Source organism: Coregonus lavaretus (assembly GCF_964263955.1).
Source record: "Coregonus lavaretus genome assembly, chromosome: 3".
In the NCBI taxonomy this organism is placed as follows: domain Eukaryota; kingdom Metazoa; phylum Chordata; class Actinopteri; order Salmoniformes; family Salmonidae; genus Coregonus; species Coregonus lavaretus.
The window spans coordinates 67,931,885-67,944,953 of NC_139990.1; the positions used below are offsets into that span (position 1 = coordinate 67,931,885).

At 43.1% G+C, this 13,069-nt stretch overlaps 1 protein-coding gene across 1 annotated transcript in view; it reads left to right on the forward strand.

Annotated features, from left to right (window-relative positions):
* The first annotated feature begins 241 nt into the window (after window positions 1-241).
* The window catches only part of LOC311113754 (four and a half LIM domains protein 3-like), a 42,795-nt gene continuing 29,967 nt past the window's right edge, over window positions 242-13,069 (forward strand). Inside the window, exon 1 of the mRNA XM_084157058.1 lies at window positions 242-451. Within this exon, the coding sequence (XP_084013184.1) occupies window positions 373-451 (79 nt within the window). The 5' untranslated portion in view covers window positions 242-372. The remainder of the gene's footprint in view (window positions 452-13,069) is intronic.

The window sequence follows — 13,069 nt, forward strand, 5'->3', positions numbered from 1 at the left end:
TCTATTATTCTTACTCTCAACAGTAAATTGAGATCCCGACTGTTTATTTGGGGGGGGGGGGAATTGGTCGCGGGTCTACTAAAGGCAGGCCGCCAGTTTCCCATCCCTGGCCTACATGACCAAAGCACAGCACAGTCCGAAGGTTCGAAGTAAGAGGGAGGAGATTTTTCTCCAATATCGGGGCGGGGTCTTGTGACTCACCACCAACTTCCTCATAGACAGTAGAGCGCCGGTGAGCTGTGTCACTCTCCAGCATTGTACAGTTAGAGGTCTGAGTAGACTGCAGTGAAAAGCAACGGGGGAAATTGTACAGTATAATAATCTGTCACTGGAGTAGCGACCGGCAGACCGGCTGCAATCCTCATCGTTTGAATGTCTGGTGACACAGCGCGAGAGGTGGGCTTCGATTGTCAAGTCGCAAAGGTGCATTCAACAGCAGATATAACGTCGGGTAAGCGCAATCAACTTTTCTACCTACAAGAATGAATGAATTGCAAACTTTTCGCCATCATATCTCCACTTTTCTTAGGTAGGCCTACGCAAAATCTAGGGTAGGCCTACACACACGTTTCTTATTCTTTGCACACGGATTTATTGAAGAAATCTATTCTCTCTTTCTTTTAATAATTCCCATTCATTGCTCATTTTAGACTGAAGTCGGTAATGTAGGCCTAATGTGCATTTATTGAAGTAAATACTTGAGTTTAACTTTTCATTTGCAAAGTGAGGCTGATGAAAAGAAGTTCAGCAGTGCTCCCGGATTCTGAATGAATGAAGGATAGATAAAGTAATGCATATAATCAATGTCAGGACAGGAAGAAAGGATCAGACAATTTAGAAATAGCCTACTTTGCAGCAGTTCTGTCCATATTATACTAATGACACTAAGTAACCTGAGAACAATTGAGACTAGACTATATTTATAAACTTTAGCTTTCTGTAGGGCAATGCAACAAAGGGAGTTATAAAGTAGTGCCATAACAGCATGTACACTCATAGAATGGGATCTTCTGACTAATGATCCCATATGAAGTGTATACTTTTCACATTTCTGAAGCAACAAAAGGTCAATAGCTCCCACCCAAACCACTCCAATTATCTCCTTATAAGTATAGCGCATCTCAGTGCTTGAGGCGTCACTACAGAACCCCTGGTTCGATTCCATGCTGTATCACAACTGGCCGTGATTGGGAGTCCCATAGGGCGGCGCACAATTGGCCCAGCGTCCTCCGGGTTTGGCCGGTGTAGGCCGTCATTGTAAATAAGAATTTGTTCTTAACTGACTTGCCTAGTTAAATAAAGGTAAAATAAAATAAATAAATAAATAAATGCAAATAGTAGGAAAGGTGACCTAGTAGGCTAAATTGCTTAATTCATGGGTTTCTCCAAGTCTCCGTTGGTTGGAGAGATATTTCATATGTCTACTAACTCAGTATTTAACCACATCAGCCAATATTGTAAATACAAGGGTATAGAAGTGCTAAGATAATTGGAGGTACTCTAGACTTTGTAGTGTCCCTGAACATGCTCCAGTTGAGCTGAGGGAATATGAAAATTCTTGCCACTTAGCACCTTCAGTAATTACACACAGTGATAACTGGGACTGAAGACAGAGGGAGCCATGAGTGGAGAAGAGAAGAAACGTTTGCAGGGAAGAGGGACTATTCTTGTCACAGGGAGTGCTGGCCTGCCCAGTGCCCACAGATCGCTGCATCCCAAATGGTGCCCTATTCCCTACAGTGGAGGCTGCTGAGGGAAGGACAGCTCATAATGATGGCCAGAACGGAGCAAATGGAATGGCATCAAACACATGGAAACCATGTTTGATACCATTCCGCTCCAGCCATTACCACGAGCCCATCCTCCCCAATTAACATGCCACTAACCTCCTCTGATTCCCTAAAAAAATGCAATACTTAGGGCCCATATGGCTCTGGTCAAAAGTAGTCCACTATGGAGGGAATAGGGTGCCATTTGAGACAGAGCCATGGAATACCTACCACCACTATTCCCTCTGTTTTCTCTGGCTTTCGTGCTACATGTCGAACCCTAAGGCTGTCATCAGGACTGGCATGCCTGGGGCATCCTGGCACTGATGCAGGTAGCTAGCTGAGCAGTTCCCCCCTCAATGACTCGGTGGTCAAAGTTCCCAAGGCTGAGCAGTTCTCAGTGGCAAGATAAAATGGGATGTGGCAATGTGTTTGGGATGGGTATGTCGCTGTGTTTGAGTTTGTGTGAATTTTCATAGTTGCATAGTACTGTAAATGCTAGCCATATTTAGGGTTGAACTTTCCCAAAATTCCCTGGTTTTCCTGAAATCCTGGTAAGAAAACTCCTGGAATCAGGATGGAATAAGCAGGATAACCTGGGAATTTTGTAACCCTAGTCATGTTGCTGTCTCATCTGTTGCCGTTTCTCATGTTACATTGGGCAAGAAAGGGAAGATGTGGTCACTGGAAGGTAAATCATACCTTTAAAATAGCTGTATTACCAGGCTAACGGTGAGTTCCAGACTGACTAGGTAAGGCGCCTGCGCAGTTGGCTCTCCTTCGCATGCTGCCTGCCTCCTGCCTCCCCTGGGACAACTTTAGAGTTCCCTGTTTTTCTACAGTCAAAAGACTACAATAGCCACAAGGCTGTTGACAACCAAAGCAACCATTACTGCAGTTGTTTAACATAGCAGTTAACCCATTTCCTGTAGTTTGTTTCATGTAATACATTTCAATTTCTACTTCAAGTGGAGCACACTTTGTTAATAACATGTATTAAATCATATGAAATAATGTCATTAAAATAGGTTTACTCACCCACATACACTACCAGTCAAAGGTTTGGCCACACCTACTCATTCAAGGGTATTTCTTTATTTTTACTATTTTTTACATTGTTGAATAATAGTGAAGACATCAACTATGAAATAACACACATGGAATCATGTAATTACCAAAAAAGTGTTAAACAAATCATAATATATTTTATATTTGAGATTCTTCAAATAGCCACCCTTTGCCTTGATGACAGCTTTGCACACTCTTGGCATTCTCTCAACCAGCTTCATGAGTTAGTCACCTATAATAATAATAATAATATGCCATTTAGCAAACGCTTTTATCCAAAGCGACTTACAGTCATGCGTGCATAATTTTTTTTTTTTTTGTGTATGGGTGGTCCCGGGGATCGAACCCACTACCTTGGCGTTACAAGCGCCATGCTCTACCAGCTGAGCTACAGAGGACCACCTGGAATGCATTTCAATTAACAGGTGTGCCTTGTTAATTTGTGGAATTTCTTTCCTTCTTAATGCGTTTGAGCCAATCAGCTGTGTTCTGACAAGGTAGGGGTGGTATACAGAAGATAGACCTATTTGGTAAAAGACCAAGTCCGTATTATGGCAAGAACAGCTCAAAGAGAAATGACAGTCCATCATTACTTTAAGAAATGAAGGTCAGTAAATCCAAAAGTCTCTTCAAGTGCAGTCGCAAAAACCATCAAGCGCTATGATGAAACTGGCTCTCATGAGGACCACCACAGGAATGGAAGACCCAGAGTTACCTCTGCTGCAGAGGATAAGTTCATTGGAGTTACCAGCCTCAGAAATTGCAGCCCAAATAAATGCTTCACACAGTTCAAGTAACAGACACATCTCAACATCAACTGTTCAGAGGAGACTGTGTGAATCAGGCCTTCATGGTCGAATTGCTGCAAAGAAACCACTACTAAAGGACACCAATAAGAAGAAGAGACTTGCTTGGGCCAAGAAACGGACATTAGACCGGTGGAAATCTGTCCTTTGGTCTGGAGTCCAAATTTGAGATTTTGGGTTCCAACCGCCGTGTCTTTGTGAGACGCGGTGTGGGTGAACGGATGACCTCCGCATGTGTATTTCCCACCGTGAAGCATGGAAGAGGAGGTGTTATGTTGTGGGGGTGCTTTGCTGGTTATTTAGAATTCAAGGCACACTCAACCAGCATGGCTACCACAGTATTCTGCAGCGATACGCCATCCCATCTGGTTTGGGCTTAGTGGGACTATCATTTGTTTTTCAAAAGGACAATGACCCAACACACCTCCAGGCTGTGTAAGGACTATTTTACCAAGAAGGAGAGTGATGGAGTGCTGCATCAGATGACCTGGCCTCCACAGTCCCCCGACCTCAACCCAATTGAGATGGTTTGGGATGAGTCGGACGGCAGAGTGAAGGAAAAGCAGCCAACAAGTGCTCATCATATGTGAGAACTCCTTCAAGACTGTTGGAAAAGCATTCCAGGTAAAGCTGGTTGAGAGAATGCCAAGAGTGTCCAAAGCTGTCATCAAGGCAAAGGGTGGCTATTTGAAGAATCTCAAATGTAAAATATATTTTGATTTGTTTAACACTTTTTGGTTACTACATGATTCCATATGGGTTATTTCATAGTTTTGATGTCTTCACTATTATTCTACAATGTAGAAAACATTAAAAATAAAGAAAAACCCCTGAATGAGTAGGTGTGTCCAAACTTTTGACTGGTACTGTAAGTATACCTGGATGCACATGTATCAACTTTGAAATATGGTTTTCTTTGTTTGGGCTAATGGCTAGGCTAATGTGGATTCTACCTGAGCGCAGACATGGCAGTGGTAATAGCCTGCAATTCACATCTCCCATGTAGATGGCGAAAGTTAGTATAACTCTCTCAGTGCCCGGCCCCTTTTTCCCGCCAAACATTGTTCATTGAGCAGCATTACTGCGTGAGCTAGATGGTGGAGACCAACTACAGCGCTGCGCAATTCACTGCCCTTTTGCCGGCGGTCAATCTACTTCTGTCGGCGGCATCATTTAGGTTGGCCGTAAGGGATACTTTTTTTGGCTATGAACCGAGCGTGAACCGGCAGAGTTCCCCCATTGGTTGTTGCGTCACCTCGTCTTAGCTGAGGAACGCTCCCTTAACCTCTCTCACTAAGGTGTCAGAGGTCTGACAAACTACACTGTTCTTTAAAGGAGCTCCTCTTCTGGGTGTGTCAGTGTTGGTACAATAGAACAGATGCTTAATCTAATTTATAAATCAGCGCCATTCCAATTACACTATATATACAAAAGTATGTGGAAACCCCTTCAAATGAGTGGATTCAGCTATTTCAGCCACACCGGTTGCTGACGGGTGTTTAAAATCGAGCGCACAGCCATGCAATCTCCATAGACAAACATTGGTAGTGGAATGGCCTTACTGAAGAGCTCAGTGACTTTCAACATGGCACCGTCATAGGATGCCACCTTTCCAACAAGTCAGTTCGTCAAATTTCTGCCCTGCTAGAGCTGCCCCGGTCAACTGTAAGTGCTGTTATTGTAAAGCGGAAACGTCTAGGAGCAACAACGGCTCAGCCGCGAAGTGGTAGGCCACACAATCTTACAGAACGGACCACTGAGTGCTGAAGCGCTTAACACGTGAAAATCGTCTGTCCTCGGTTGCAACACTCACTATCGAGTTCCAAACTACCTCTGGAAGCAACGTCAGCACAATAACTGTTCGTCGGGAGCTTCATGAAATGGGTTTCCATGGCCGAGCAGCCGCACACAAGCCTAAGATCACCATGTGCAATGCCAAGCGTCGGCTGGAGTGGTGTAAAGCTCGCCGCCATTGGACTCTTGGAGCAGTGGAAACGCGTTCTCTGGAGTGATGAATCACGCTTCACCATCTGGCAGTCCGACGGACAAATCTGGGTTTGGTGGATGCCAGGAGAACGCTACCTGCCCCATGCATAGTGCCAACTGTAGAGTTTGGTGGAGGAGGAAAAATGGTCTGGGGCTGCTTTTCATGGTTCGGGCTCCTTAGTTCCAGTGAAGGGAATTTCAACGCTACAGCATACAATGACATTCTAGACGATTCTGTGCTTCCAACTTTGTGGCAATAGTGTAGGGAAGGCCTTTTCCTGTTTCAGCATGACAATGCCTCTGTGCAAAAAGCGAGGTCCATACAGAAATGGTTTGTCAAGATCGGTGTGGAAGAACTTGACTGGCCTGCACAGAGCCCTGACCTCAACCCCATCGAACACCTTTGGGATGAATTGGAACGCTAACTGCGAGCCAGGTCTAATCGCCCAACATCAGTGCCCGACCTCACTAATGCTCGTGGCTGAATGGAAGCAAGTCCCCGCAGCAATGTCCAACATCTAGTGGAAAGCCTTACCAGAAGAGTGGAGGCTGTTATAGCAGCAAAAGGGGGACCAACTCCATATTAATGGCCATGATTTTGGAATGAGATGTTCGACGAGCATGTGTCAACATACTTTTGGTCATGTAATGTATGTCTTATAAAAGATGTCATCAATTATTTTAAATAAGAAAATATCTATTTATTCATAAACAAGGATGGAAATAAGTGTCTTCCCATTGCTAAAACGTTAGTTTAGATCAAATACAAAGCTTGTTTCATAAACACAGATATAAATATAGTAATCCTTGTCTTTTGATCTATATTAAATTACATTTGATTTATAAAATTAGATTAGATGGGAATTAGTTTACTTTCGACATCAATGCTCTTCATTTTTCCGTAGCATCACATTGTCACTTATGAAAGTCACAGAGGGTCAAAGATCATACACCCAAGACATGCTAACCTCTCACCATTGCCAATAACAGGGGAGGTTAGCATGTCTTGGGGGTATGATCTTTGATCTTCTCTAGGGCCCTATAAAATCAGTGTTGCGTAGAACGCGGACGGAATCACAGAATCCAGACATTAAAACGGAATTCAACAATATTAAAACATTTATTGAGCTTAGTAGGAAATCAACTTAATGTATTGAATAAACTTGTTAGAAAATACATTAATATGCCAAAGATGATCATAAGACATGAACAAAATGCATCAGTGATTTGTATTTTCCCGTAAACTTTCTGAAGAGGCACCCCAATGATTTGTTCTCGACTTTGAGTTTGTTAAGCAAAGGCTATGTGTATGTTTTGGTTCTACAAATCTGTGTCCATCATAACATTCAATAATAAATTAATTGCATTCATTCTTGCACCATGCGATCAATTATCAGTTCTAAACATGTATCTTTCTTCTTTATGCTGCCTGCAGCATGATCTGTTTTCCTGCGCACATATATGACAGACAGTTGTTGGTCGGAGACGCTCCAGAGCCGCTGAGCCGAAGGAGTGCGTATTAATCCTGCTGTAGAATTCATTGCGACCAGCCAGCGGGTCAAACAAACTACTAAAACTCAGAAAAACAAGTCATGACTCTCGAGTCAGTACAAAGAGTCATACAAAAAGAATGAATTGTTTGCGAACTGCACATCAATAATCAGTCAGTGTCAATAATTTTGATCCCCTACCTTTTTTTTTTGAGAAAAAAATATATTACTTGTTAAACAAAATATTTTTCTTTGAGTCATTGTATTAGTGTAAAATAATATAGTTTCCCCCCAAAAAATGTGCGTACAATATAGCTCATTATTTGAATTCTTTATTTTATACAGTCATTATTGCTCATCTTTATCAAGGGTATCAATAATTTCTGACCCTACATGGACAGTGGGAGTTCAGCTCAAAGCCATGTACTTCCGTCAACATTGAAATAACACAGATAGCTCTTCTGCTCACTTGTACACCACAACTCAACTTCCTCCCATGAAGAGCTGTGTGTCTGTAGTGTTCTGCTGTGCCAACAAGGCCAGTCTGTTGCTTTTACAGTTACTTTTTCCACAGAGTTCAATAAAAGCCAAAAGCCGACATCCTTTATGTAATATGTAGTGTCTGGCATTCCTGCCTTGACACAGCTTATGGAGTTATAATATATCATGTATTTGTTTGTCTCTCTCTCTTTCCTCTTTTCTCTCTATGGCGTTTAAGCGACCACGGTCGCATTCTTTGGAGGTCTCTGTGTTTTGCTGAAGGTTAGCAGTGCTCTGTTTTGGAGTGGTGCCATGTTTAAACTTCAGTGGGACCATATTGACTTGTAGTGGGTGGGTTTGAGGCCTGACAGTTTCTAGCCCATAGGACAACGATGAAGGACAATGCACAGTCAAGTGTTTGCAGGTTGTTAGAGACTGGAATGTTGAATTGTAGTGACAGTTTTGACACTGCACACCTTTCTTTCCCTCTTTCTCCAACTCTGTTGAGGAAGCTACTGGAATCTGTTACTTTTTGCGGTCTGCTTGCTGTCTATTTGCTGACTCTCAAACACTCTAAGGGGAATCAGTATTGGGGTATGTGAAATATTGGTGAAGATGGCCAGTTACTTTAAGACCGATGTAAAAGCTACCCAGGCAATATAAATAAATAAAATAAAATAAACACTTTTGTTTTTCAGAAAATAGAACCGACAGAATTTTAAAAAGGTATTGAGCACACAAGTGGTCCATTTCAGGGACCTGTCAAGCATTACCTCCAAAGCATGCTTTTCTTTCTGTATCCTATATCCTCCAACCCCAACTCCCATTTCCCCCTTCCGCCTTCCTTCCTCTGGTAGCCAGACTAGCCACTAACCAGGCACCCTTCAATTGAGTGTGGGGGTCCGTGGCAGGCAGCTGGAGTGTGTCTGGCCTGTCTGTGAATGGGGGGAAGTGACCTCATGTTTCCTGTGTGAGTGGGGGTGGGTGGCCAGGTGTTGCAGTGTTATTGTGAGGGGGCACGGCTTCCTCCAGCGGCTGCCTTGTTGGTAAATGGCTGAAATCCGATCCTGAGAGCTTGACCCCCTGCGGGAGGCAGCGTAGGTGCTCCCTGCTCTGCTGTCTCCTTTCCTCTCTCTCTCTCTTTGGGATAAAGGTTATTTAGGGCATGTGTTGTTCACTTCCTTATGTTGTTGTTCACTTCTCCCCTCACCCCTTTCACTCTTTCTATCATAAATGTTTATTTTGTCCCTCCTATGACTTCAAATAATCCATCCTCTCTACCCTATCTTGTCAATGCATGTTGTGTAAGGATTTGGCTATGCCAATAACATTTTGTGAGAAAGCCCTGTCCACTCTCCTAGCTGCATAGGAACTGCATGATGTCAGCTACATCTCCATAGTTCTTGTGATGAAGCAGATGTTTAGGTGCATGATTCCTGTCGAGTCATCACCCCCAGTCATGTATCCGGCTCTGTGAGTTAGCCATGACTGGTTCCCTGGCTGCGCCCAGGCCTACAGTACTGAGTAGGGGGAAGAGGAGGATGCTGTCTACTGCAAGACTATGAGAAGTACAGCTATTGAGATGTTGAAGGCATGTAATCATGATTAGGCCCCTCTGTTTTGTGCAATCGTGACATAGTAAGATTTTATCCTGTATTTTAAGCCTTATCCAGAAATAAGAATTAGACCAAACATTTAATCAATTGTCTGAGGATGGTGCTGGACCATCTGACATAAAAAGAAAAGTTTGATTTAAAAAAAGGTTCAAATCCAGGCATGTCACATGATTGCGCAATACACATGGCCCTAGTCATGATGCAAGACTGACTGTCTAGTTAGTATCAACACCTCCCTCATGTGACTAATGTTATCCTGTTAGAAAAGGTTAATCATTTGAATGGCACATCTATAGTGAGGTAATCTACCATCTAAGTTGAAACAATGGTGAGGACAGTGTTCAGTCTGGTTTAGGCAGGCTAATGGTTCATTTCAGCTTTTGGCATGCATGACTATCCCCTTCGCCTAAACTTGCAATACTGTTAGAGAATGTGCCCTAGATCACTGGCAGCCACACCACAGTGCCTTGTCGTTATAAACAGCGCAATTATTTCCCATTTTCAAATAAATGGAGGCCATAAATAAAGATGACAGCTGGGTATATTTTTTTTCCAGCAAATATGCCTCCAAAACCAACAAGCAAGTCACATCAAGCTGTGTAAAAGTGCACAAGGCACAAATTGCAGCGGTTTTGAGAACTAGTAATGTGATGTGTATTATGAATTTCATACAAACAGTAATGGTTACGTTGGGATGTGGCTAATGATTAAATCATAGGATAGGCCTATATGGTTAACAGAGGCACTTGGGGAAAAAAGAATGTCGGCCAATAATAATTTGTACAGCGTGGTAGGGTGTGTAATTACACCTTGTGGCAAACCTGAGAACGACATACTGTGTAGAGGCCTCTTCGCTACTGTTCACTCAGCAGCCCTATGTCCTCCATTGAAGTAGGAGTGTATATGTTATACAGATATATTCGCCATACAGTAACTTAAACATCCCTTCTGTAGCTGCCCCCTGTATTACTTTGGCAACTCCCAAAGCATTTATTTCGAGGACCGTGACCTACCTGAAACCTACTGTCTGATAACAATGAAAGGAATAACAGTGAGGAATCCATTTATCAATCAACCACATAAGCCCAAACCTTTTCTGTTTGCTTTCTTCTAATGATAATAATACATGGGTTTTACTCTGTGGACTTAAAGGCGGCTGCCAAAAACCACATCTGTGGGACAGACTGTCCTGAATGATCACCCACCCGTGATAAGCATGTAGTATCTCTTGTCATCTTTCAGACTAGATTTATGCAATGTATATGATAGAAGTCATTGTTCATCTGGAGTGTCATGGATTTTGTCTTCTCCTTTTTTGGGTTGATCTCACACACCAAGCATATGGCCTAATTGGCCATCACTTTGAGGCATTGTGGCTGGCTATGATCCCCACCACAGAGTGATCCTCAACAGCCCTAAACAAGGCCAAGCACTATTGCTAATGCTAACGATACAACCAGAGAGCGTTAAAGGGCCTGACATCTTTCCACAACAGCATGCTCACAAAGCTTTCTCATAACAGTGATGTCCAGGCATAGCAATTTGCCCGCAATCCTTGTTTGTTCCGACATGCCATCAAGACCATCAACACCACTGCAGTGGCTTTGTCTTTATAAGGCTTGGCTACCCACCTCACCCCAGCACTCACTCGCACACACACTGAGCTAAGTACCAAGGCCGGTGTATTAGGCTTGATTGCTTCCCAACACTTAATGAGCCTAGCCTCCCACAACATCTGCAAGAAATGAAACCAAATGACTTTGACATCATCACAGATGTGGCATAATCGGAGGAGAGTGTGTGTGTGTGCGCATTTCCTTGAATTTGTGGGTGTTTGGATGCATTTTGACCCCTTTTGTGCAGATATTGAACCCACTTTGCTTTTTGTCTATACTGTACCATAACAAGTTGTTACTCACAGCTCATAATTTTTTCTGAAGGGGCTGTGGTGAATGTGTGTATGTTTGTAAAAACTCCTCAACCCAAGTTATGGATTGGCTCACCCTATCCGACCCTGGACAACTCGTCTTGCATGAATGCGTTAAAAGCTGTTACTTGTGCAGATTTAGATATGCATTTTCTCCTCTCTGTTAAATTCATATGGCTGTTTATTTGGAGCACAGCTGTGAATGAGCGTGTTCCCCTCTTTTAAGTAAACACGGACAAATCCCTGCTCCGCATGATGAAATTGGTCATCAAGAATGTGACTCCTTATCGGGTATCTTTAATAGCCGCCTCTCTCTCTCTCTGTCTCTTTGTCTCTCTCTCTCTGTCTCTTTGTCTCTCTGTCTGTCTGTCTCTCTGTCTCTGTCTCTGTCTCTGTCTCTGTCTCTGTCTCTCCTCTCTCTATCTCTCTCTCTCCCCCTCCCTCCCTTTTTCTCTTCCCATCCCTCTAGTTGAATAGACAGTCGAATTCTCTCCTCAGAGGAGGCAGGCTGAGACAGGCCAGACCGACCTGCCGCATTCTGCTAAAGGTGTGAGCGTATGTCGCTCGGTAGACCATCAATCGAAGTGTATATGACAAGTTGCCCAAGTCCAACATAAACAGAGGGGAGTGTTTACTTGGCAGCAGCATGGGCACAGGTTGGCACTGATGTGCAAGAGTCAAAGGCAGAGTAGGGGGGCTGTTCCCATCACAGTGCCTTGTACTTGCAGGAGCCATAAATGGGAGAAAGTGTCCTTGGCTTGGCTATAAAAGAACAGCTCCTGGTTCATGAGGAGAAGAAGACAGAGGTGATTTACGACAGGACGAGCAATGGAGGGATCTTGAATCTTGAATCTGCCAGGGATCTTGAATGAAGGGATGCAGAGAGGAGATGGAAAGAGGAGTGGCCCAAGAAGAACACCATTAATGCTCGTAGGAACATCTGCCAGTGGAATGTCGCAGCATGGCTTACTCTGAGATTACTGCAAGTCCCTACTGTTTAGTTGGTGTTCAGTGCATACCAATGCTATTGCCTCTCACTTGTAATGGTTTGTGTTAGGCACTAGGCTGGAGAAATTCCACTCCCGTTTTTTCTGTTCATTAAAGGTAGACTCAGTAATATGACATAGATGCAGAAGATAAACAGCATAGTGGGTACATTTCCGCAACAACTAAGAGCGTTGAAGCGCGAGGCTCAACTTCTCAGCTGTTGTCCTCACCTGGGATTTGAACTCGCAACCTTTTGGTTCACGGCATGCCGGTCTTCCTGCTACGCCACCATGTCTGTATCAATTATCAGTTAATCTGACTAGTCTCTCTTATTTCAGCAATTCTAGGGTTTTCTGTATAGTTGTATAATTTTGGTGAGGCATATTACTCTGTTTTAATGTTACTACTTAATCACTATGATAAATACAATAGTTTTACTTTAGTGTACTTTTAACAAAGCTGATATTTACTTTGAAGTGCAAAGTGTAGCAATACAGGTGCCATCTGTGGCATTGTATTGTGTGAAAAAACGGCACATTTTAGAGTGGCCTTTTATTGTCCCAAGCACTTGGTGCACCTGTGTAATGATCATGCTGTTTAATCAGCTTCTTGATATGCCACACCTGACAGGTAGATGGATTATCTTGACAAAGGATAAAATACTCACTAACAGGGATGTAAACAAATTTGTGCACAACATTTGAGAGAAAGAAGCTTTTTGTGCGAATGGAACATTTCTGGGATCTTTTATTTCTACTCATAAAACATGGGACCAACACTTTACATGTCGCGTTTATATTTTTGTTCAGTGTAGTTGAAACAACTACAATTATTTATTTTTTCAGTGTAACTCATTCCAGAGCAGAGACCAGAACATCTAACACACGTTTACCAGCACAGATGGGACCCAGACCTTGAATGCCATAGAGGTTCTGTTGAT